General features: G+C 31.8%; 1 protein-coding gene across 2 annotated transcripts in view; it reads left to right on the top strand.

Annotated features, from left to right (window-relative positions):
• LOC130444484 (extracellular serine/threonine protein CG31145) overlaps positions 1-27336 on the top strand; it is a 204018-nt gene that overhangs the window by 101918 nt on the left and 74764 nt on the right. For both annotated transcript variants that reach the window (XM_056779631.1, XM_056779620.1), the window contains exon 4: positions 15001-15125. In XM_056779631.1, the coding sequence (XP_056635609.1) occupies positions 15001-15125 (125 nt within the window). The remainder of the gene's footprint in view (positions 1-15000; positions 15126-27336) is intronic.

Here is a 27336-nt window from a genome sequence, read left to right as displayed (position 1 = left end):
TAAAGTATGAACATTTTGAATTTTCTCCCACTCCTCCCGAACTAAGACATCTACTTTAGGGTATTACTGTGTTCATTTAGTCTTCAACTATTTATTTTACAGTTCGCAACCATTTTTAAATAATTTTCACTTTATCATATTGTATGTTAGTATTTATGAGAATGAATTTTAACTCTATTCAATAGAGGATTAGATTCTGATGATTAGAAAGAAATAGTACCTACATGAACAACTATATATACTTTTCTAGTTTTATGAGAATGAAAACAGTTTTATAATGGAAAAAAATGAACTTTGATTCAACCATTGAGCTACCGAAGCTTTACCACATGATACATCATTTGACAAAAACTGAAATTATTTATTTTACAATAAATGGTTATAAATACTAGTTTAAAATTCAAAATTTCTCATTCACTATCTAACAAACCTGTTATAAATCATTACAAAAATCACATATGAAATCAAAGTTAGTTCAATTGATAATATTTAACAGACAATAAACATTCAAATCGAGCCATTGCTATTGCTATTTTTTATCGTTTTCAGTTTATTTCAACAAATTTACTTCGAAACTGGTATTGCCATCTTTAGGTATAAATATCTTTTGTTGCTCATAGCGCCAACTATTAGTGAACAGGTACAGTTTGATTTAAAAGTACTGTAACGTTCTGTATCATAAAAAAACTAAGTTAATAAATTCACACGATATTTTTTTTATCAAAAGCGAGAATATATTTCTTATATGGTGTTTTATATGATTCGGATTGAAGTCTGAGATATTTTGATAGAATGGTAGAAATAGTTTTTTTAAATTATTGATCTAAAACAAGAACTTTTCTTGTAGTTCCAAAATTTAACAGTTTACTAACCAAATTTAACACTTTAACACACATCTTTTGATCAATTATAATTTTCTAATATTCAATTTTCCCCACAAAAGTCCGAAAAGTACGTACACAATTTTTTAAGATGAAACCAAATAAACTCATTTCAAGTCTTCGTGGAGTTTCTCGCTAGTCAATCAACCTCCAGAGGTATAATTTATATACAACATTTACCTGATCTCCAGGATGTTTCTTGATGCGTAGCTACCCATGATGGCCGGTCGTATTTTACAAGCGTTTCGCGACAGCGGTATTCAGTAACGAAAACGTCAACTACGGCCCTAAAGGGAAACTCACGAGTGTGTCACTGTCGTCCCTTGTTTCTACTAAATTACCAAGAACTGTACTGGGTGGCTAAATAAGAATACAAAGCGCCAGAACTTCGAATTTGTTACAGTGAAAAGTTTTATTACCAAAGTAGAAGAAGAATTTTGTGTTTTTTAATACTGAACAGATTCTTACAAACTTTAGGATAAACGTTAAACCTTCAAACCTATTGAATTAGTGCGAATTCCGATATAATAACAGAAAATCGAATGCAATATCATGATTGCTTCTATAAAAATTATATTTGAATAGTTTTGTGAGACCCGTATTTCGAGATCTTAATTCTAGCTAAGATTCTAAACAAAACAATTCATCATCGAAGCTGCTATTGAATCGGATTATTTTATATATTTCTCTACTCTCTAAATTTTTTAACCAACAAAAGCTGAACCAATGTATTCTCGTTAATTGTTTTTTAATATAATAAAAAATCTACCTCACAGACATTAGCTATCATGATGCCAAGAATGATTGGTAGAATTTCGATCAGGTATCAAATATTTTATGACTTTTTCTCATCCGAGTAACAACTTATCGATTACTTTAAAAAAATCATCACTATCGAATTCAATTTAGAACATCCAAATGCGTTAAAACACTTTTCTCTTTTCCAACAGATTTTCTAAATGGGTTTGCCGTGAATTTTCGAGGATTCCTTGAAAAGCTACGATATTGCCAAAAATTTTATTCATATTTTAAAGATTTGATCGAGTCGTAAATAATTTTTTAATAATTTTCACGTTTTGTAAAATAGAATTAAGCGTTTTTAGGTTATAGATTTTCTCACATCGTGCTTTCACGTCATATACTAGGGTTGTCTGGAAAGTTTCTGACTTCACAAATAATCCTCATAATCATTTTTATTATTCATGATAACCTTCCACTTTTAATTCTATACACTTATTCCAACGAAGCACTAAACTCTTTAAATTTTCCAAAATATAGTTGCCGTCTCCTCAAAAAGCATTTACGGATGCGATATCGTTCTCGTCTGATAAAAATCTCTTTTCAGCGAGTTAAACTTCTATGTAAAGTAACAGGAGAAAGTTGCTGGTAGTCAGATCTGGTGAATGTGATAGGTGGTCAACCCTTTCGAGATGCAGTTCGTGAATTTTATCCATGATGATAGGGAAGGTATGTTCTCTTGATGGAAAAGCACTTTTTTTCAAATGCTATCAATTTTTTGCAATTTTTTATTCTACTTTTACGGTTATGCAGCAAAATTACTTGTTTAATTTTGAAGCCGTCTTTTAAGGTATCACTAAAAGTGTCCGTATTTCTAATGAGCAAAAATTAGAATTTCCAGTTTTTACTTTCCAGTTTACCGCCGAAAGCACCAAATCATTTTTTATGAAAAAAAATGAAGAATACCAAGAAGTGACCATTTTAAAAAGGGAAGACCTCATATTTAAATATATACAGCAAGCGAGATTTGCAGAAAACAAATTGCGAAATTTACGATCATGACTTCCATATAGACCTACCATTTATTATCCTTTTTATTTTGGATTGATTTCTATGGATACATGATGTTGAAATTTTGGAATAAGTCTCTGTTTAGAAAAATGAACAATATGTTTGGTTGGTTGATTTCCTATTATTTCTTCTATTTATTCTGTTATTCCTTTTCGATAGTCGATGAACACAATGCGATGAATATCCCAAAAACGGTTGTGTCATTACTTTTCCCGTTGATGAAATCGTCTTTGCCTTTATTGGAGTAGGCTCGCCAATTGCAATCCATTGTCTTGTTTGATTTTGCGTTTCAGGAGTGTTATGGCGGATCCAGGTTACCACTACAGATGCAAAAATCCGACTCATTTGACTTAAACTAGGACTAGGAAATGTTCATTCGAATGCGCTTTTGGTATAAAATGAGCAAACGTGACACTCAACGCGCGGATAGTTTACGAATGCTTAATCATCTAGTCAGTATATGCAAATGCATTCTTTCAATATGCCGTTTCTTCTTTCTCTTCAGGATCGTTAAATACTATTTCGTGAGCTGATACAGCCACGTTTACCCAAAATTTTAGAGTCGTAAATGATTAAGCAGAATTTCCGTATACAGTGTCTAACTCTTCTTTATTTGCGTAGCTGTATTGCCTTTCAAATACAAATATTCAATGACTTGAACCATTATCAAATAATAAAGAACTGTCCAAAATGGCTTCTAGTGAAAATCTCTTAACGAATTCACAAATAGAAACTTCAAGACAACCATTGTAATCCAGATTTGCTTTTGTTTATAACCGGTATGAAGACCCATGCAATGATATAGTTATAATATTGTCTTCATCATTTTATCCACTGACATCTTCGACCAGATGTTTTAGAAAAAAGTGTTGAAAATTTTTGAAAAGAAGATAACGTAAACATTGTTGATATATTGCGAAGGATTTTTTGTCTTGTGATGTGAGGATCAGTAAGAGTGGGGTTTGTTGGAGTTGGCACTGATATAGCAGTTGCTCTTCTGCAGGGATGATGATCGGTATAAAGCAACGTCTTATATAAAGATCTTGAAACTAGGATATTGAGCTAGGTTTATTATCGTTTAATTATCTCACTATGTGGCTGCCATGCTGTCGTTATGATCGAAAGGTGGATAATAACACGCTCAATGCAGTTTAAATGTGCCAAATAAAGCTAGAATTTCCGAAACCGTTGATTCTTATCTTCAGTTTCTGAAGACGATAACTTGCAGTATGTGCCAAATTGTGTTAACCTGATAATAATAAATATTATTATTTCTATATATAAGTGATGAAATCTTAAAACCAGATGTGTCAATTCCCCTATACTCTTAAAATAACAAAAAAGTGGTCTCATTCGATTTCGCTACTTTTATTAGTAGTATAGCTATTTCAGTATTGCTACGTTTAAAAATAATTATTAAATATCTATCGTTCCAAAAGTAATTAAATAATCTATACAAAGAAAATGGCAATAGCTGTAAAAAGTAGATAACAACAAAACAAACCGGAAATAGAACCTTCAAATCAGACGCTTGTAGGATTAATAGTATACAAGAATTATATATCACTTCGTTTTGATTGCCTTCTGTGCTCTGTTCTCATTAAAAATTTTCAAGAGTTGAGAAAATTAATCAGATTCCTTCCCTGGGAAAATAAAGAAATACGCTATGAGATAATCTTTGCTCTCTCTTAGGTTTAAATTAACTCTTAATTGTGATGTATATCAAATTAAGACATTTCCCTAATTGCCCCAAAATCTGGAAATTGCTGATAGTTTAGTTCTCGCTGTAATTTCTATGCAAACTTCCACTAATAATGCTCTATAATAGCCTAACTTAGTGTCATAATAAACTCTAGGTGATTACTAAGAAGAAAACTTCTTATTGATTCAATTACGAATGGACCACATAGTGGTTAAAAGAGTTGGTAAGCTGCTGTAGCTCGGTAACGTTTCGTTTATATTAAACTTTGTGATATAAATTAAAAATAAGTTATAGAAACGAGTCTGTTGGTAGTATCGTAATATTTTTCTAAATCATTGTACATTCGGCATGAGCCAACCAACTTTTATGAAGAGAAATAGTTCGGGCTCTTCCAACATTTTGAGACAATACTTATTATTTTCAGAAAAATGTCCAGTTAGTATAGTATGTATAAGATTATTTCACATACTTTTTCGAGGTTAAAAATTTAGATAGATTATCGTCAGTATTTTAAAATACATTATTCATATTCAAATAGAATTGAAGCATTTATTCTAGGAATGTCACGAATGTATCCAATAGAAATAATGATTATTTGCACGTGTAAATAAATGATTATTGTTAGAAATTGATTTGTGTCATTACATTACATTACATAAAACAAATTATATTTAATGTTGGTGAGGATTGGGGGCGGGGAGAAGGGTTGTAAAAAAATTTTTTAAATTTTCAACTAATCCCTCCAAAATATGTGAAGGAATGAAGGAATATATATATATATATATATATATATATATATATATATATATATATATATTTTCTTTTTCGGCAATAAAAACTGTATAACATACTAAACTTTCAAGGAAATCGGGCGTATGCAACCTAAACTAAATAATTACCACTAATTTTATTAACACTAACACAAATAAGGGTAGAGTAATCAATAAAAGATATTGTTTTTTATTTAATATTATTTATTGAAGTGTGAAAAATATATTCCAAATTCTAATTTGTTTTGCTATTTAAGCATGTTTTCAAAATATCATTTATTGTTGTTAAACTACCTTCCTTTAATAAGTGGTTCTTAAGCTCCTTTTCTGAAAAACCTCGTTTTCTTCGATCCTGGTAGTTCAAAGCACTAGCAGAAATTGGATATAAAAAATCGCTAATTGTGATTATCCTATTCAGGATCGTAGGACGAATTTAAAAAATTATTGTATTTTCGTCTGTCCTTAATACGAGCGCTGTTACTTAGTTTCGAGATATGGCAACATTGATGTTAATTTGTCAAGTTTCACCTAAGAACGTGTTATTATACGAGTGCTATTAGAGTTGTTTACAGATACTTGAAACATTAATTTTTGTCAAAAAATGAAATTAAATCGCCAACTTTTCCGTGCGAAGATGTTCTTTAAATTTCGACATGTATTGAATCAACAGCAGCGTGGTGCCGATCAACTTGATTCGACTTTTGGTGATTTCGCTAGTTTTCTGAATCCAATCGTAGTCACACTTCGCTACATAATGAATTTTAATGGAGGTTTCCAAAATCCTGTAATAATGCTTTGTTAATTCGGTTCACAATCAAATCTGGATTCATTTACTCCTCTATGATTTTGGCGCAAGAATAATGAGACTCTCAGAATTAATGTACTCTATTAACTCTATATAAACTTCTTATCATCCTGTGTCAAGTTTCCAAAAGCTGTGCAAATCCCAAAATCCAAAAACTACTTTGCCACTTTTCTTTTGTATAATTATCTTCAAATGTTTGTTACATCAAACGTATTCATGTAAATGGATTTACAAATAACCGCAATATTAACCTCTCCGTCCGGACGAGTGTAGTGGATGGTAGATTATCGATCATTGTTGTTGAAACTGTCTTCATATTTGTCACGTCAGTCAACTGTATTAAGCCCATGATATATATTCTACGAACGTCAGATCTGCACTCGTAGTATTTTTCAAAAAGAGTCCGTCTATAAGCTTAATCCGTTCGAATTTAAATTTACATGTAACCTGTAAGAAAAAAAAAACGTTTGTACAGCAAATAAGTCTTATATACCATACGAGCAAAAGACGCTGAACGCTTGGTCAATAAAAAACAAATGTGCTATTAAGAGGAATAGTTATAAACATATTTGTCACTAAAGACAACTAGGGCTTATCATTCAATACAATTTTTTTGATGAGTCGTCTGTAGATATTAGAAACCAGAACCAAAAATATATTTATACGTTAGTCGTGGTATTGTTTATGCACGATTAAATATATCAAAAACAATAACTTGCTTCTAGGTTAGGTTTTATTTATTCACCTACAGAATATCTATTTCTCTGTTCATATAACTATTCTGCATTGTTCTGTTGTCTTTGTTGATCACGCATTCTTCCTAAGTCTTGTTCGCTTCTTCTTCTTGTATGGTAGGTTTGAAACCTGTTACTTCTTCAGTTTCAGCATCCTGGATCCAGATTGTCACACAATCTCTTTCTCGGTCGACCAATACTTCTTCTATTGGTCGATTTATCCCTTGCGATACTCACTAGTATTTCGCTTGTCATTCTGCTAATGTGACTATTCCATTCTTGTTTTCGTTTTAGTACCCAGTCAATTACATTTTCTATCTTGCACGTATTTCCTATGTTTTCACTTCTTTCTCTGTCTAAAAGTGTTTTCCCTGCTATTTTCCTGAGTACTTTCATTTCCGTTGTCTCTAGTAGTCTTTTTGTCTTAGTTTCCTTGTTTGCGATGTTACTAAATCTGTTTTACAGCCATAAAACGATATATTTGGATGATGCACGAAATGCGTGAAGTCACGCACTACACAGCAATGCGCGCTACGTTCTATGGCACTTATTTATAAGTTTAAATAGTACAATAATATACACTTTGGCAAATACAGGAATGAATATGAAATAGCCACGCCCGTCAATGCGCGTTACTAGATGATGGTAGTAGGGATTAGTACGGTCCCTCAAGTAGATATATTTGACTTCTATTGTCAGTTCTATTGTGTCTGTTAGATATTGAAGAGCACTGCGTGTGTACCTACTTTCATTGTTTTTACTGGATATCGAGATAGAAAATAAATTTTATTCTGGGTTACAGAATTTAGTACTTTGGTTATTTATCATACTAATTCACTATTTTAACTTCGTGCCTCACGTACGTTTCTCGACATTCACTTCTGTATTTGCCAAACTGTATCTTATAGTGCTTTTCTGAGATAAAAACAACCAAATATTCATAAGAACGTGGTAATAGTATTCTAGTGGCCAATAAAACTCTTGGGCACCTTTTTGATAGTTTCGTGTAGATATTAAAGTCTCTTCCTCCCGTACTCAAATGAACAAATGCATTTCCAATCTTTAAGTACACCATTTAGATTAATTGTGATCTCATGTGGCTGGGAAGTTAGATGTGACGTCTGTAGACACAAACTTTAATGATTTTTGTTCCTCCTAGGCCCCATAATATTATATGTCCCGCTTTAAAACCGTTTCACATTCTTTTAGTTATTTGTTCTGATTTCAATATATTGTATGATGTTAGAAAGGGTTTACTTCAATTTTCGTCATTTTTAGTCCGATTCTTAAACACAACTTTTTGTTTCAACTACTCAAACTCGTTTAGGAAATAACGAAATTGAAAAAAAATCAAAAAAATACTACCAAAATCACTAAAAACACATCAAAAACCAAACAGCATCAAACATCCGAGGGCCATCTAGTGACACGGGATTTTTGCCAATAGAATATAGTTGGTGGTACAAAGAACCTCTATCTACAAATATCTCATTTTGGAGAAAATCGGCCTTTTCCTTTTGATTCCTCAATTGAATAATAATATTTAAATTGCCATATTATATGAAATTCTTCGTAACAAACTATGAATACAGTTAACTATTAGCCAAAATACGTCGCATTTTGATTACCCATAGTTGTGATTACTGATAATGAATGCTCCTGATTTATTTTATTTGTATTCAGAGTTAAAACTAATGATTGATTATGAATAATTATGTCCAACAACCATCCGTAACCCATCATGAAAGTAAGTATTTTAATTTCTCCAATCCACACAATTTGAAAACTCCTTCAAGGTAAATTATATTGCTTTCTGATATATACTACTAAATATAGATTAGACTTGGCAATCAACGGTAATCACCTCAAGAAAATCCGGTAATACCGGAGCCGGATTGTCTTGTCATGGTTTATGCAAACACAATGCCGTTATTAATCATAAAATGTCGATAAAAGCATCTTCAACGTCACTGAAGTTGAGTTTATGCCAAGCTCGATTTTCATTGATGTCTCCAACAGACATCAAAGACGGTGTAAAAATGTAAATGCCTAAAGATTTACCTTTCATAGCATACGGGTTAATTAGAATTTTTAATAAAAACTCAATTAAAAAAAAACCAGACGATATATCGCGATGCCTATGCACACTTTTTCACACATAAAATTACGTATGTTCATAAAATAATTAACTGGCTAATATTTCGGTTTTTGTCAGACTTACACAAAAATGTTGGTTGGAATTTTTATCAAGTAATTGAATTCGCAAACGATTTGGTATTACTATCGAAGAAGAGGATTTACAATATAATGAATAAACAGAATATAAAATCAAATACAAATAAAACTAAGAGCAATATAATAGCAAGAAAAGATAAAGTATAAAATTTAGGGGAAACAAAATGAATAAGTGAGAAGATCTAGGTGCAATAATAGAAACTAAAGGCAGACTAGAACAGGAAACGAAAGAAAAACTAAAATTATTCACTAAATAAAAGCATTCTTCGAGAAAAAAAGTACCAAACAATATAAAAATTTCAAGGACATTAATTCCAAATAAAATAGTATCAATGGAAATGAAATTTATTAGAAAAATAGAGAATATAAAAGAACATAGAATAAGAAATGAAACATATAAAGAAATACTAAAGATAAAACCATAAGATATATGAAGTAAAAAAAATATGGATTGAAAATGTGAAAGAAGCACCTGAGAAGAAAAAATGAAATGAGAAGGAATGGAATAATAATTATATAATAATAATAACTAATTAATGTATTTATTGAATAAAATGCAATGTATATATTTTCAGATTTATTAAAATTTTGGATGTAATTGGAAATTTGTCGATAAATCCGAAAAGATAACGAGAAATAGATAACAGTGGTAATCTTACGACAAAAACATTTGCTTATATAGTAACGTGGTAAATAAGCCATCTGCAAAAGTGGAGTATTATTTACTTTTGAAATATCAAAATGTAATTAAGAAATAAATTAATAATGAACATATCAATGACTCGAATAAATAATCATATTGATAACCGATAATGCGAATGAAAAAAAAAATATTGTGCCCTGCTAGAACATTTTGACAATGCTATACAGTGTCTAGTGTTTATAGTAGATAATATTGCAATATTTTAAAGTAATTTTGTCCTATTTTTTTATGTCCGCTTTTAATAATAGTCCATGATCCGTTAACACTGAAAGTCCTGTTATAGCAGAATCAAAAATTTTTATTTGAATAAATAGAACATAATAATTATAGGAATAAATTAAGTTCGGTATGCATGGATTCCTATTGCCGAAACAATGTAAAAAAACTTTTTATTCGACAGTAGAAGTAGAAGAATTTCTTCAACTTTTGAAGGTACTGCTGTGCATTTATACCACAATGGTTTCCAACTTATTTTCTTGATTCAGTTGTCATCCATATTCAGTTGGTTCGAATAAAATAAAAATTGGCTCAGTGGTATTTTGCCCCATTGCATTTATAAATATGGTGCGTAAAACTTTTTGTGACAGAGTTTTCCAACAAGGGAATTTCTAGAATTGAAATTTATTAGACCTTTGTAAAACTCTTCTTTGTCACTGGGGTTTGCTAAAAATTTCAAGAATAATTCAAATCTTGCACTATCAACATTATTTTTGTCTATATTATACATTTCGTTGAAAAATCTTTGCATAAGATCTGTTTTCTCTTGGTCATTGATATCTTCCGGATCCGTCAAATGTTCAAACATATTTTGGTATTATTCATTCTGTATTAAAATGTTGATTGGTTTGATTTTTCCTTTGCGAACAAAAGAGCTCAACAAAATGGAGGACCTAATTCTCGTGTAAGATCAGCAATTTAACTCTATAATTAATTTTGTTACCTCATTTATTTGTTATCCATATTTTTTGGTTTTCGAATTTGTGAATATTTCCGAGACAAATGATTAACACATTAACATTTTATCAAGTGGAAGAAAATTATCGTATCAGCCTCTTCGAGTTAACATGTATAATCCTGGTTTAATGTCCGCGAGGCAGCTCTATACATATTAGTGTATTGATCTTCAACAGACAAAAATTTTTTTGTCATTGAGAATGGAGCTGAATGAATCCTCTGTCCAATGCTTATGTAAAAATTGTACTATCGATTCTTTAAATTTAGGGTTACTTAAACTTTTATTGAAATCAGTTGGTCTACTCTGTAGAGGTCCTGCGATTACAAATGGTATGTTATTTTCATTTTGTGTTAATAATATGAATAAATGCAACACTTTTTTTCCAAAATAGAAAACGAAATGACAAAACATTCGACACTTGAAGGTGAAACAGACTGAAGGGACATAATAGCTTCTACCTTCTAAAATGCCCAAAGACAACCTTATCTGAACTATTTCAGTTCTTGCGATTTACCTCTAAAACAGTACTCTGTTCTAAACTATGTAAAAAAACATTGATCAACAAGAAACATAATTATTATTGATGTAATATCAGATAAGATATCAGATCATAATAATTATGTAACAACGGTAATTCGACCAAAGGAATTTACTCCAAAATAAATGTATTGAACAACGTACATTTTAGAGTAGATGCACATCAAGATGGTATGCGGGATTTTTTCGGCAGTTTTAGAGCGCGCATATCGCGATATTTTTAAAAATTACAAAAAAATAATCCACTCATACCGAGCTTAATTTATTCCCATACTTTATTTAAATAAAAAAATTTTTGGTTCCGCTAGGACGGGACTTTCAGTGTTACCGACTCACTATTTCAATACAAAAAGAGATATAAAATATATATTTTAGCACAATAGGGAAAATAACCCAAGCGATAACAAAATTCACATGCTTTTTAAAGCGTTTCATTTCATTCATCAACAAAATATGTATCGCTCTTTTCGCATTAGCTCTACTAAATATTACTCTCTTGAGTAAATATATTCGTGAAAGAATATCTAATATATTTTCATAGCGGTGGTGACCCATCAAATTACGTGGAAATGGCTGAAGATAAACGACAAGCTGTGAACCGTCATGATATGCTTGTAAGAAAATCCTTTTTGAGATTACCATATAAACTGCAGATATCCTGCCGATCTATCGCACCATGTCACCGAATTATGGCTGTATTACAGGAACACGTCGTCTACATAGAAATTATTCATGGGTCTCTGTAAAAAGATAAGGATATGTTCGGTATAGAAATATTTCTACCGGTCGGTTTAAAAGTGGAAATATTACATAAATATTAACGGGATACAATCACGTATTCATGTATTCGTTAATAAATAAATGAGGACGTGTTTGGAAAATGCTTGAACACATCTATTTATATTTTTAAATTCTAGCTTAAAAATTATACACTAGCCAATACGAACTTTCTCATTTCAAATTTAACCTTGTGTATATTATTCATTTTTTAGATTCCTCAGAACATTCTAGACATAATTGATGAAGAATGTTCTATACCTCTCATAAACTGTTTCGGAAATAATAAGTGTTTTAAGATTTATAACCATTACCATTACAAAAATTAAATTCACATATTTGCTACATTACACTTAATAAAATAAAAATTAAATGCATCTCATAGAATTATACCAACTCGGAGGTCATGACAGAAGATTTTAATAAAAGAACGTATTTTTTTAACAAATAATAGCAATGTCAGATAACAATTCTAAGATAGATCAAAGAATAAGAATCTTCACTGGATGAGTAACACAATATCCTGAAAAAATTAATGTTTCGGCAGGAATTGTTAGAAATCATATCGTGGGCCCTTTTAACATTGATAGCAAAATTCGCTAATCTACTTCTCTAAATAATGTCGTGCTAACTTTGACAAGCTTGTATCCTGATCTATCAAACCCCTAAGTTGCGGCGAATATAATATGATTTCAATAAGGTGGAGTACGGCACTATTACCAAATAAATGTCCTGAACCAAATTTTCCCAAGTGCGTTGTTAGGCAGGTGCGTATCGATAGATTGGCCTGCACGTTATTCTGATCTGACGCCATTAGACTTCTTTTTGTAGGGATAAGTCAAAAGTATTGTATAAAAACTGAACCCCGCAACTAAGAAGACATTTCTATACTAGCAGACATTTTGAACATTATTTAGAAATAATAAGTATTATTTTTTTTCTTCATGATATACAGATAGATCTCAAAGTCTACGGTGTGTTAAGCAATATTGGAATCATACAAAAATTCTATAACAAGGTATTGAGGGGTATAGTTAACGGTCATCGATTTATAAGACGTAGCGACCACCACAGGGACCTAGAATTGGAGAGATCAACAAACGAAACAAGATATTTTGCAAAAAAGCATGAATAAGGATTCGCAATCACGAAAAAGTCGAAGGAAAGTAACTATTGTAAGAATGTGGAACAGTAAGAAGAATCAAAAAAGTTTTTTTGGCTTTTATAGTAGTGGAAAAGCAGAGGACAGTGCTTGATTTGTAGTATAATAGTAAAGACAGAATGAAACTGATGAAACTCTAGTAGGTCAAATTCGGTGGAACAGCTCAGTATTTAAGATTGTAATAGAAAAAAAGAGGCTAAAGAAAAATGGTTAAGAGAAAAATCTCAAGAGATGGAAGAGGTGGAAGAGAAACATGACAGACAGCTTTAACATACATAAAAGAGTCAAAGAATTTACCTATATTAGGATGAAGAAGCAACAGGATGCGATGAAATACTAGTTGAATTTTTGTTATCAATGAGAACAATATGAAAATCGTTTTAAACCTGTTTAATAAGATCTACGATACTGGTCCAAATCCATCCGACTGGTTGATATCTACGTTTATAACTCCTCAAAAAAGCAAACTCCAAAAAGTGCAACGAATATTGCCTGATAAGCTTAATGAGCCACACCCTGAAGGTATTCTTAAGCATTATTCATGCCAGAATAAGAACAAAATTAAAAGAGCGTATAGGTCATACGCTCATTAGATTTATATTTGGCTATGGGACACGGGAGCCCCTCTTTGCGATGTAGCTCTTGATTCAAAAATGTCATGATCAACTTTATCGATTATGAGAAAACATTTGACACTATCAACCAAGACAAACTTATAGAACTATTATATCGTTTAGGGCTCGACACCAAGGATATTCAGATTATAAAAAATCTGTATTGGAATCAAACTGCACATAGCTGATATGGAGACATGAAAATTCAGGACATAGGTATTGCTAGGGGAGTTAGGCAGGGTTGCATTCTATCGCCATTGCTGTTCAACTTGTACTCAAAGTAAATATTTATAGAGGCACTGAAGAATGTGGTAAGGGCATCAAAATTAACGGTGTACCAATCAACAATCTCCTCTATACGGATGATACTGTCTTATTGGCAGATAACGTCGAAGATCTACGGATGATTCTCAACAGAGTAACTACAATAGGCGACAAATCTGATCTTAACAGAAAGAAAACAAAATTTATGGTTATTAGTAAGAGAAAAATACAAAATGTAGATCTGTATATAGAAACGGATCCCATTGAGAGAAAACATAGCCTCAAATACTTGGGATATACAATAAATTATGAATGGAACCCTGATTTAGAGATTAAGATTAGAATTGAAATGGCTAGATCCACATTCATAAAAATGAGAAAGCTCTTGAGCAACCCCAACTTGAGCATTGGTACCCGAAGGCGACCCACGAAATGTTACGTACTCTCCACTCTGCTTTACGGTGTGGAAGTAGCAACAATGCAAAAATTGAAAGACAGAAAATTAGAAATTTTCAAATGTAACTGTATAGACGCATTTTAAGAATACCCAGGACTGATAGAATAATCACTATGGAGGTACCGAGAAGAATGGCCAAATATTTAGAATTGCTTGTAACTATTAAGAAAAGAAAAGCGTCCTACCTAGGCCATATATTTTGAAATGAAAAATACGGCTCGCTACAACTTATCGTGGAAAGCAAGATAGCAGGTAGCTTACCCCAAATACCAGATGCTTCGAATATAATTCATGCGGCACAAAATAGAGTCTATCAAATGATGGCCGCCAACCTTCGGTAGAAGTCGGCAGTGAAAGAAAAATAGAAAAATATTGTTTTGTAATTTTTTATCTAGATTAGTTGTAGTAAAAAATATGCTTATGGATTTATGTCGATTCCTGAACTTCTTTGTCTGATTATATGATTCTAATGATCATTTCTATTTTTTTTATCGTGTATCTTCACTGGTAGCTTTTGTAAATCTATGGATATCTTTCTTTCTATTACAGATCGGCAAAACGGTCCTAAAGTATATAATCTTTATTTTTGTTGTAGGAAAAATTCAACAACATTAGAAAAATTCCATGCTCAAATATCGGAAGACGAATTATATTCTGAGGATAGTCCTTATGTAGATAAACTTCTTCGCGAAATGGCTAGTGAAACCATAACACATGTTGGTAAGCTAATTTTTGTTATCGTTTATAGTTATTCTGCAATTGTTTAGAATCAGTTTTTATAATTCTATAACAAATATTGTATAAAAATAAAACTTGTCGCCAAGATTTTATATTAGTAGGGGAAATAACAAAAGGCTTAAAATACGATACATTAGAAAGAGAATTAGAATTATAAACCTCATTTGTTTTCATATAAAATTTGAGTTAATCAATTGACGCGATATTATTTAATATTACACAATTTTTTACTGAGCCATTACTTAATGTAAAAACGGCAATAACTTTTTAAGTTTAAGAATTTATTATAAACAAAATAATAAACTTTTTTAAACTGTTATTACGTGATCTTCTTAAGTACATGTATAAGAAAGAATCCACGAAGAAAAAAATGTATAGGTTAATTATTTAAAGTTTTAGACCGTCATTTATGTAAATGGAGAAAGCAAAAAAATGTGAAAGTTAACAATTGCATAACCTTTTGAAAAATGACGATAAAAGTATAATTCCAACGGGACCTTATTGTTTGAAATGTTTTGAAGACATTATAATTTCTTCAGAATTTTAAATGTATATTTAACGCATAAAACAATTATTTATTGCGGTGTGCTCTCTCCATGCCGTAACGGACGCGCGGAGCCCTATTTTCAGCGTTAGATTAAAATTATTGATAATGGAGGTTCTGGGAACAAAAAATTTTTTATTGGAAACTTCCTCCTATTTACGAATAATTTTTTTAAATTGCTTAACTCTTAATATTTCTCGAGTTATAAACAAAAAACAAAATGCCTTTTTTTTCGTCTTAATTTGTTAATAACAATTGGAATTTTTTGCGTGCTGTAGAATCCTCAAAATACCTTTTTCTAGTTGTCAGTCTGGATCGAATGAGCTATCGCTCATATTTTTAGGAGCTTTATCACTATTACGTTTTTGAAGATATTGATTAGACAGCCAAACGACATACAAACTAACATAGTAAGAGGACTGAAGAAATATATATGTTATATGGTTAAATTCTTTTGATTACTCCATATTTGAAGCACAAATGATGTGTCACGCGTGGTATATTCCTCTTAAAAACGAAGATATAGAAGTGTAAGAATTGACAAATGTGTATCGTGTATTTCAGAATTTATTTATAATCTACTGACAAGCGACAGATATCGAATTGAACTGTTTTCATAGACTGATTCTGTATACCGAATGTTTAATTCAATTTGTAAACGTAAGCCGCTCGTTTTTTCAGTGAAATATTTACGAGTATGCATTTTCGACAACCTGCTCCGTCTCGTCAGTGTTTGAATTACCGGACATTAAAAGTTTCGCAATGCCTGGTTTGTCTCTTTTATCGATGTAGAAGATTTATATTTTACCGTAAAATTGCGTTAACCTTTTAATGTATATTAACAAGGTATTCTGCAGATTATCAAGGTGAGTTAAAGTGAAAAAGATTGATTGAATTCTTACATCAACTAGATAATCTGCAGAATACTTTCGTAATCTGTAGACCCAAGATCATGCATAGGGTAAATTCTAAACAGGTTCTTGTTTGAATAAAACATTTTAATTACTTGGAGGTAATTTAGGTTATAGAGACTTATAAACTAAGGAATGATAGAATGTTACAAATCAAATCAATTAGAGAAAAATCAATATAAACAATCTGAAGTTGACAGGCAATAGAACTTCAAAATTCCACCACATTACTTATTAGTCCGATATAAATATTGGTGACATTTTGAATTACACGAAGAATATTTTTACGACAAAGCATCATGTCATGTTTCCTGAAACCATGATCATGACTTATTGACTGTTTTGTCGTGGTTTGACGTAAAGAAATTTTGACATCAGGAACATCATATTTTCTTAATAAACTCCAAATTGAGTATTTTTATTCTGCCTGTAATTCCTTCTTCGACAGATTTCGTGTTCTTGGCATTTTTTGCGAACCTTCCTTGATCTTCTCATGTTGTGTTCTAACGCCGCGTAAGTCCAAAAAATGCCTTTTTGATTTTTAATGTCATTTGATAGAGAATCAAAAAATGCATTTCTAGATAACTGATAGAAAAACTTGAAACCCATCTATGTTTATAAATTAAAAAAATTTTTACATGATTGTCAAACCCTTCTTCTTCACCACAAATTGCATGAACAAACATTATAATCAATGCAGGTATGAATACCTACTTACTCTTTGGAGCGAACAACACACAGAACTAATTCGATGACCTGTATTATGTATTCGAGTTATATAAGAATTAATATACTATTCAGTTAGTTTTTGATTTTTTGAAGGTAATGGATCTTGAAGAACAGTAACATTATTATTGCCTTTAGTAAGTTCAATTATGTGTGGCTATTTTGAGTTTGTAAGAGTTTCAGTGATTTCGTCTTGATCATCCTGTACTGATACCACAGTCCTCAATAGTTCGAATTAATGATGACTGCAAAGGTGTATTATTGGACACATCTAGATCCGTGTTGTCTATTTTTTTCAGATCCTTTTCTTAATGTAGCGAGTTAAATTTACCTGTGGTTTATTAGATGAAGCTAATCCAACCTATTGGGTGAACATTTTCACACGATACTCTGCAACGCACGATCAACCGACGGAGAAACGTTACCGAAACTGATGATTGACGATTTTTTTTGCCCAAAATGAAAGAATTGGATATGCCTTACTTGTGGTTTCAACAAGACCGTGCCACATGCCACACGGCACTCGAAACAATGGCCAAATTGAGAGCCGTCTTCATCTCACGTTTGGGCCCCGTCAATTGGCCGCCTAGATCGTGTGATTTAACGCTTTTGAACTATTTCTTGTGGGTCCATGTTAAGGCTAATGTCTACAGGGATAAACCAGCAACGATTGACGCACTGGAAGCCAATATTGAAGCATTTATTCGTGAAATACCGACCGATTTGTGTGCCAAAATTGAACCTTGCGCATGGGCTATTTAAAGCGGAGCCGCGGCCAATATTTGCGTGAAATCATCTTCAAACTTTAAATTATACTGATCGTTCTAACCATTTCAATAAATGTTTCATCAATTTTTTCAAATTTTCTGTGGTTTTTTTCAAACTCAAATCCTATACCTTTTAAAAAATCACTGATTATATATGTAGTTAAATAAAGAAACAAAATTTTATCCTCAAATAGACTAAATCGTAGGAATAAGAACTTTGAGTTTGGTCGGATCATCTATTTAGAAGCATTCTATGAAAGCAATGAAAAAGTTAATGAGACTATTATATTTGTTAAAAAAGGTATTTGTCTGGGCTAATGATTGGAAATATATTGTACATGATCTTGGTGGTGTCTTCTTTAATATATCAATATTTTATCTTAAATATCACGATCCCACAAATAGCCAAACAGCATATTTTGATAAAAACTTGGTATTAAATTTATGTAAGTGATCAACTTGGAAAACTAATAGAATACTAATGGCAACAGAAGCATTATAAATCCATTAGCAATGAAGGTTTTGCTGTTACAAGTGTTATCTCCTAGTTGACCATGCTTTTTGGATATCTCCAATAGTGTATAACGTATTTTATGTAGAATTCATTTAATGGAGAAATAGCAGAAACTCAAGCAAGTCGATTAATAAACATTAATTGAATAATCAGTGAAACAAACGATTACAGAGTAATTCTTCATTAAAATTAGTATGGAAATGATATTACAAAAATTGTTTTTAAGGGTGTTCTAAAAATAGTATACATATGAAAAACTTTTTTATAATAGATTCTAAGAGATAACGTATTTAATAAAAATCTCTGCTTGACCTAAAACTCAAAATGTAATTGTCAGATATTAATTTTTAAATCGCATATAAGTCAAAACAAAATGAATTCTGCTTGAGAGCGAAGTTATCTCAAGGACTTTTCGGAAACTACGATTGGATTTAGCTAATCATGATCTCAATGTTGGGAAAGTAATCACGTTCATTGTTGCTCGGACAGTGGTCATGGTCATATGTTATGATCCTTTCTACCCTGGTAGACCGGTGGGTAAATACGATCAGCTGAAGGGTTGTTTGATTTGTCTATTGTTTTTTAAATGGCTGTCCATTAATGATTCTCATGAAAAGCGTCATTGATAGGTTACTGATATTTGCGGTTTTTATACTTTTGGCATTCCAGCATAAAAATAGCATATCATTTTCAAAAATTTTTTGGTATATTTGATAAATGCTGAATAAAAAATATAAAACATCTAGAATCACTTATACAACTGAAATAATATCATGGAAGAATTAACGCACAAAAAAGTGATAAAAATCAAAATTTCTTGTAATCACGTTATCTAAATCTCGTTCTGGGCTAGGATCCTTAATCAGCTGATAAGTGAACTATCTGAACTTGGGTTATAATTTCTACGAATAAATTGATTTCAAATGTCTCTTTAAAACTTTCATAGAAACTACACTGGACTTAGTTTTATTAGGTGAAGCTTACCATAGATTGAAATTGTTTTGTTTATACCACCATGAATATTGCAAAGTGAATTCTCTATTAACGATTATAATATGGAAAGAGAGAGAGACAGAAAGTATTTTTAGGTAATATAAGGGAAATTTTTTATAGGAGGAAGGTTTATTGGAGTTTTCCCTGATATAGGAGTTGCTCCTCTGCAGGACTGGAGTGGTGGTGGTTAGGTAAGGCTGATAAGAGGAAAACTAAGACCCCTGGCCTGAAGAAAACAAAAAGAGATCTCTATCAAATAAAAAGGGTTCTTTTCGGTTTGGTTTTTTTGTAAGTTTTTGAAAATTTTAGATTGGTGGCGGGCGGGTACAGCTGCGGCTGCATTGTTCTCTATCGTAGCCGCAGCTGCACCCGCCCGCACTCATATAAATGTTACAAAAAACATAAAATCTTCAAAAAAAACTCACAAAAACTTGAGAAGCTTAATATATGTGTACCTCAAGAATTGAAAGAAATTCATTTAACACAAAGAATCAATATTGGCGATATGCACCTTAAACGAAATGGAACCGACCCTTTCTTGAAACTAATCATCACTGGTGAATCAGTGGTGATAACAAATGGAGCCTGTACAGTAACGCAGTTCGAAAACTATGATTGAGCAAACACGATGAACCAACACAAACCATATCGAAAGTTGAGAAAAAAACAAAAAAATCTCATGTAGTCAGTTTGGTGAGATTACAAAGCTTTTGTGCTTTTTGAGCTACTTCTAAAGAACTAAACGATCAATTACGATGTATACTGTCAACAATCAATGGAACTGGATCCAGCAACTAATGAAAAACGGTCAAAATTGTCGAATCGGAAAGGTTTAAAGTTCCACCATGATAATGCAAGGCCTCACACATTTTTGGCAACTCGTGGGAAACTATTGGAACTTGACTGGGAAGTGATGCCACATCCTTCATACTTCCCTGATCTGTCACCACCTGAATACCATTTATTTCGAAGTTTCTAGATTCTTTGAGTGATAAAACTTTTACAAATGACTGTGATCTTAAATCGCACCTAGTCCAGTTTTTTGCTGATGAGGATTTTATGAGCGCCATATAAAAAATATATAATTAATTAAAAACAGAATTTTTGCCAGAAATCAAAAATCATGACAAAGTTGTAATTGCATTCCTACTATTTATTTCAAAAATATCTTATTTTCAAAGTCGTATGTAATGCAATTGTTAATTTTGTGACATATTTTCAGATTTATTGTACTATTTAACGTCATTAGAATATAAATATTACAGAAAACAGAGTGATGGCTACTATAGAAGCTGAAATTTGCAAACTCAGTTCCCGGCATAAATCATAAACCTAAATATATAGGTATATAATCCTCTTATATATCTCTTTAACACTGTCCCTTGTACATAAATTACTTATCTTGTGGCAACGCCTGTCGTCTACATCCTTTCTAGGATTTAATAATGGGAATCGACAATTAGTTTTAGAGTTTCAGAAACTACACCTGAGACTTACCACACTGATTGTAAATATCGAGATTCGTGGAAGCATCCTGTATACAGCATATTTTATAAATTAGGTTTGATAGTGAACTTTAGAATGATTTATTTATGGGGTTATCAATAGCTGGACGTTCAATATAAATACGAAAATGTGGTACTTTCAAACTAACGTACTAAATAGTAATGTGAGTACCAAAGACGAAATGTTGTCTTTTACAGTTTATCGAGTCGAAATATTAGACGTTTCTCGCCTAAGTGTCAGTCGGCGTTGTGCTACAGCCACGTAAACAATTCCGCCATTATTGATGCTTCCGCCAAGTGTGATTCATTTACTACAGGCTGAACGTCATAGTGCTGCAGAAATCCATCGAATAATGAGTCGTGTGTATGGGGGGAACTTCATGAGTGATAATGTTGTGCGTGATGAAGGGGACCAAGGACGCAAATCTGTCGTTTCAGATAACCTGGTTCAACGAGTTGACAGAATGGTTAAAGAAAACCGCAGATTCACCATTACTGCTTTGTCTACATTGGCGGCAACTTTTTTTGAAGAGGGTATTGAAGAGCTTGTCCGCAGATATGGCAAATGTCTCAATCTCTTCGGTTATTATGTCGAAAAGTAACCGTAAGTGTATAAAAGTTTCGGTAATAAAATTATTGTTTTATATGAACTAGTCTTTTATTTATAGCCTATCGGAGGTTGATAAAAAAACGGCCCTCGTAGTTATCGGTAATGAAGAGTGTTTTATTTAAGAATCCTTTTATCCATATTGTATATAAGTAAAAATGACCTAAACCTAAGATGTTTTGTTATATTTTAATATCACAGTCAGGGATGCACGAATATTTTGGCATGAAATATTTACATTTTCCAAGAAACATATTAGAAAAATCGACATGCGTGAAATAAGAATAATACACTATTTATGAGATGAAAAGTTAGTTTTCGTCAGCATTTCCAAAGGAAAAAATTCTTACGATTGAATTAGTATTTCAATATTTAACTAAAATTATGAACTAACTTAAACACGTTTGTTCAGTATGAACTGTGAAGAAATACCTCTTTGTAATAGGGTTATGAAGAAACAACTGATTGGAGAATTTGAAAAATAAAAATGTATAACAAGTTGTAATATAAAAATAATTTTTATTTTTTGAGATATGGCACATAGTGTTCTTCAACTAAACTCAACTTACGAACCAATGCGGTTCGTGCGAATGTACGCAGCAAAACTTGCAGAGCATTTATTCTAGTACAGACAGAGTCGTATTCTAGATATTTTGAGATAACATATGAAACAGTGCAGAAATATAATTCGAAAGATGGTTGAGGGTAACAGTGTGCTTTGGAAGAAATCAAAAATTGAATTTGCTCGATTTCCCACACGGAGATCCGAGGTTCGAATCCTCTGTCGAACGAAATTTTTTATAGATAAACCACTTGTTCTATGTCCAAAGGAGAGTTAGAAACAAACAAAGGAACCCACATACAGGTGATATAAGGCTAATATAAGCGTGTTAATAGATAATATTATATGAGTTTCCTCCCAATAAATATGTTTTTTTTTCTTGTAGAACAGACATTTATATATTTAGAAAATAGATTAAGTCATCAATGGAATAAAACTATAGTAAGAATATAAATATAATATGAAAAACACGAGGCATTAGGGCATTAGTGATAGCAATTATTTTTGTTCTTGTAGATATGTTAACGGATCACAAACTTTATGTGTCGCATGGAAGTTCGGCAAGCATAGTGTGTATGTAGAACAACAGATCTATGACAGCTGGTAGTAGTACAGCGAGGGTTGTGGAATTAGTCAGTTGATGAGTGTCGTTCTTCAATGGAGGAATGCATTGGAATTTCAATGTGATTCAGTGAACCCCTTGAGGATAATGTTAATTCGCATTAACTAAGTAATGAGTAGCAATCGGGAAGACTGGTCAGTGAGCGGGGCGACGTAGCACGTACCATCATCTAACAGCTCATGAATGAAGACACAGATGGAGCTACTGGAGTTAGAAAAAGAAAATGGCATCGAGAAACGCAGTTTAGTGACTGGTTTCACTGCCCTCTCTGCGCCACTAATAGCGATAATTTGCGAAATAAATAAGAAAAGAGAAATCTATTAATAAAAAAGACGTTAAGCAACATCATGTAACCATAAATAATTTGAATTGGTGGTTGCTCAAATTTCGATATATTAAAATATGAAATATTATAAATGAGGATAGAAAATCTTCATATAGTTTGAACATATTTTATTTTAATATTTATGTGTTGATTCATCTAATCATCACAATACTATCAACGTGACTGTGTATCATCACACCCGTTTATGATCAGACTATTATTGCTTATTTTTGCCTAAAAATGTTTGTACAACTATATTGATAACATCTTAACACGTTGATGTTGATAAATTTGTTTTCGGAAATTTAAATGTCTGGCTTAAGGAAAACACATGCTAAATTTACATAAATTAGATTATTAACCTATAAATCAAAGAGTTACAATAGAAAAGCCGTCAGTTGTTCATGAAAAATGAACTCAACAAATAGTTATTAGAAAAGCTAATCAAACAGTAGTGATTGAAAATGAAATTTCTGACAAAACCATGAATTAATCATCATGAGTATAGACCAGTTAAGCACGTATAATTTTCGATAAATTTCATACAGTTGGAAAAAGACAAAAGACAAATGGAAAAAATTCATTATTGCAGTTACGGTTACTGTACTTATAATTAAATTAATAAGTTAATAAATAATTGAGTGTTAATGAAGTAGATGCTCATAATGCTTGGTAATATATCGAATCTTGATATATTATCTAATACCTCAGTTTACGCGACCACACTTTGCACGATTTCTCTATTATGTGGTTTTTAAAATTCGCGCTAAGTGACCTCACTCTCATTGGTTTTCAGTTGTGACATCATAGGTTTAATAAAAACATTGAGTAGTTGCCAGCTTGATGATCATGCGGTTATCGTTGCCGGTCATGTAGCTTGTGCTGTTATATTATTGTTTTCAAGTATTACTTACGTATAAATAAAGAAATTTTTCTAAATAGATATGATAATAAAGTGAATAAACCTTTTATAGATTAAGTTGTTACATTATTACATAATCACGTTAAAAATTAAAAGCATAATAAACTAATTACTATAAAATATTAAAATATTGAAATAAGTTAAATTACTTACATTAAAATGATCCTGACTACAATAATAATTACATCTTGTAGGATCATCAAAATGACAAATCATTTTTTTCTTGCGGTTTATTCGAAATTATAAAGAAAACTTTATCAGGTGCTTAAGTGATATTTTCACATTCGTTGGAAAATTTTTAGGTATAATGGTATAAAACACAATTTAAATACCATTTTTCAGATTAATCAAAGCTTAATAATATTTTAGAATAACCGAGAAAATAACTGTCGTATTTACTTTGTATCATATGTTCATTATTTATTTTATAACTATGACGTCACGCAATATGGCGGCCTTATTGAAATGTTTAAACTACCTACAAAATTTTTGAATTTTCAATAATATTTCTCTCTATAAATATTTATTAAAGAATTATAATAAGTGCTGTATATAAACTATCCAAAACTATTTTTTTTCCAACTATGTAAGTGCCCTATTTATTGGTAATTACTGAATAAGATTGCTGGTTCACTTGTAGAACAGTGAATCAAAACATAATAATCAATTCACATAAATTTATTATTAAAAAAAATTTCTACCCCGGCTAGTTAAAAAAAAAACGTAGAAGTTTAAGTTTGGAAATGAGAATAAAAATTTTAAAAATATGGAGAACAAAGGCAAGACAATAAAGGTTGAACGACAGTTTGGTCTCTCAGAGTTTACTGTACGTACGATTGTGAAAAATAATTATAGAATAAAATTTTCTACTGAATATGGGCGAAAAATTTTTATGAAACCTGCTATCTTAGAAAAAAATGCTTGCTGTTGATGAAGATATGAATAAGCTAAAGCGTTTTCTTTATATGTCAAACTTGGACAGTAAGAAGGTCATCCACCGATATTTGAGTCACCGCGGGGTTTGGAAGTAAAGATGATGTTTTTGCCACCAAATATCATCTCAATTTTACAGCTTATGGACTAAGGAGGCAAGCTTCAAGGCGGAATATCACCGCCGCACATTTGGTCAGATGATTCGAGAAACAGATGAAAAAGGACAACAACCTAATTGTGGAAGTCCTATAACGTTATTAATGCTGTATAAAACATTGCTGCTGCTTCGAATACAGTGAAGCTGAGCTATATGAACGGAGTTTGGAGAAACCTTTGGCCTGATGTGGTAGAGACACTAGCAGAGAAGATATCGCTGTTATGATGGAGGGGTATGAGCTTGGAAGTATTGCAGTCGAGGAGCTCGAAGAATTCGTAGCAACCGATAGCGCGCCTTTGGACGATGAAGAATTGATAGCGATCCATTAGAACTCAGAGCGAAAGACTGAAGATCTAAGCTGGTTTGAGAATACCTGGTGACAATGGAGTGGAGATAAATGAAGTAACAGATACAGTTGTAAAAGTAGAGGTGGATAAACCCTTCGTAAGGCCCGAACCTTTCTGTGGAATGGGCTACAGGACAATAGAGAAAATACTAGAAAAGGAGGAAGATAAGAAAAATCAGTTATTGGAACAATCTTATGAGGCTGAGACAGGCAAAGACTCTCTTGGGAACCTATAACCAAAAAATTGGCACAATAAATTTTTTGGTTTGTGTATGTGACACCTTTAATTTATAGAAAAATCATTGAATAAAGTTAAGACTGGAGAAGTCTTCAATATTTCTTTGAATGTAAAGTATTTTTATTACGACTTATGAAGTAACTGGTATAAGTAAATTTGAAGCTTGAACAAATTTTTGATGCGATCAACCGGTCTAATAGAAAGTTTATTTTGGAATTCGAAACAAAGACCGTCAGCCTTTTTGAAACCAAACCAATTATTGTTGAACAAAAACAAATCAATTCGTGTAAGTATTTTAATTTTCGGGAACAATGCATAAATTTCTAAAAAACACTTTATTAGTTTCCCGTCAACATAAATGCATCAAATGATTTACTTCAAAAATGTTACCGACTACTAAAATGAAAAATGATTCTACATCCTGTTTTCAACTTTGATGTTGGAGCAGTTTTCTTTGCATTTCAAAACTAGGTGAAATACTTGAAATTAAATACCTCACTAAGTATGTGACATTAAATTGGAAAAACGAGTGGCAAAACGGAACGTGCATATTTAAAAATATATTAAAAAATTCTACGAAAGTCATAGTTAAAATAGATCAAAGAATTGTAAAGTAATATCTGAAGTTTATTTTTTTAAAATATCACCATAATCTAAATAATGATTCTCTGCATAAAGTCACATCTATAACCGTGAAAGGAAATTATTGAAAAATTATTGAAAACCTTCTTCAGTAATGCTAATGTAATTGCGGCCAATTCACCACCAATAATCACCTTGAGCTGATCGCTGTTTTTCATATTATTACTGTAAACTTTTGTTTGAGGTACCCCTACAAAAAAGTGAAGAAATGTCAAATCTGTATTACGAGGGGGCCATTTAATATCACTTCTTTTCGATATCAGTCAGGAAATATCTGTTTTACAACCACCATGGGGTGATTTGGTGTGGGACTAGTAGCTCCGTCTTGTTGAAACCAAGTTCTATTGGAGGCCAAAAAAACTTTTAACATTGCAACATAACATACGGTTGAAACTTTAAGACTATTAAGTCATTTCTAGACTATGAGTTTGGGATTCTAACTATTCCATCAACGACTATTCAAACCCATTAATTAACGACAAAACAAACCCATTGATAAGGAAATGGACCCCATCAGAGGAGGATGTTGCCAAAATTGGAATATCGATCATGTATTTCCTTAAAAAATGCGAGTCTTTTCATGAAATTCTTTCAATTTCTATGTTGATTGCAGCTTGTATGGATCCACTCCTGTAACTTCTCCTTACATATTGCATAACAATCTCAATCTTGTCTTCGGTCCTATACGTTCTAGGACGACCTATATTCCAATTAAATTAGGACTTATAACTAATTCGCCGTTGTCAATAATCAGAGCGGTATAATCGCCAGGTAACAATTTATGAGCAACAGTTCTCGTAAAATGTGCGTAAAATGACGTCCACGAACGTGCCTACCCAACGGAAGTAAGCTCCAAGTCTGTGCGTCCTATTACGCCAT

This window comes from Diorhabda sublineata, chromosome 1 (assembly GCF_026230105.1).
Source record: "Diorhabda sublineata isolate icDioSubl1.1 chromosome 1, icDioSubl1.1, whole genome shotgun sequence".
NCBI classification, from domain to species: domain Eukaryota; kingdom Metazoa; phylum Arthropoda; class Insecta; order Coleoptera; family Chrysomelidae; genus Diorhabda; species Diorhabda sublineata.
Note: the sequence above shows the minus strand (reverse complement) of the source record. Positions and strands in the feature narration are given on the sequence as shown.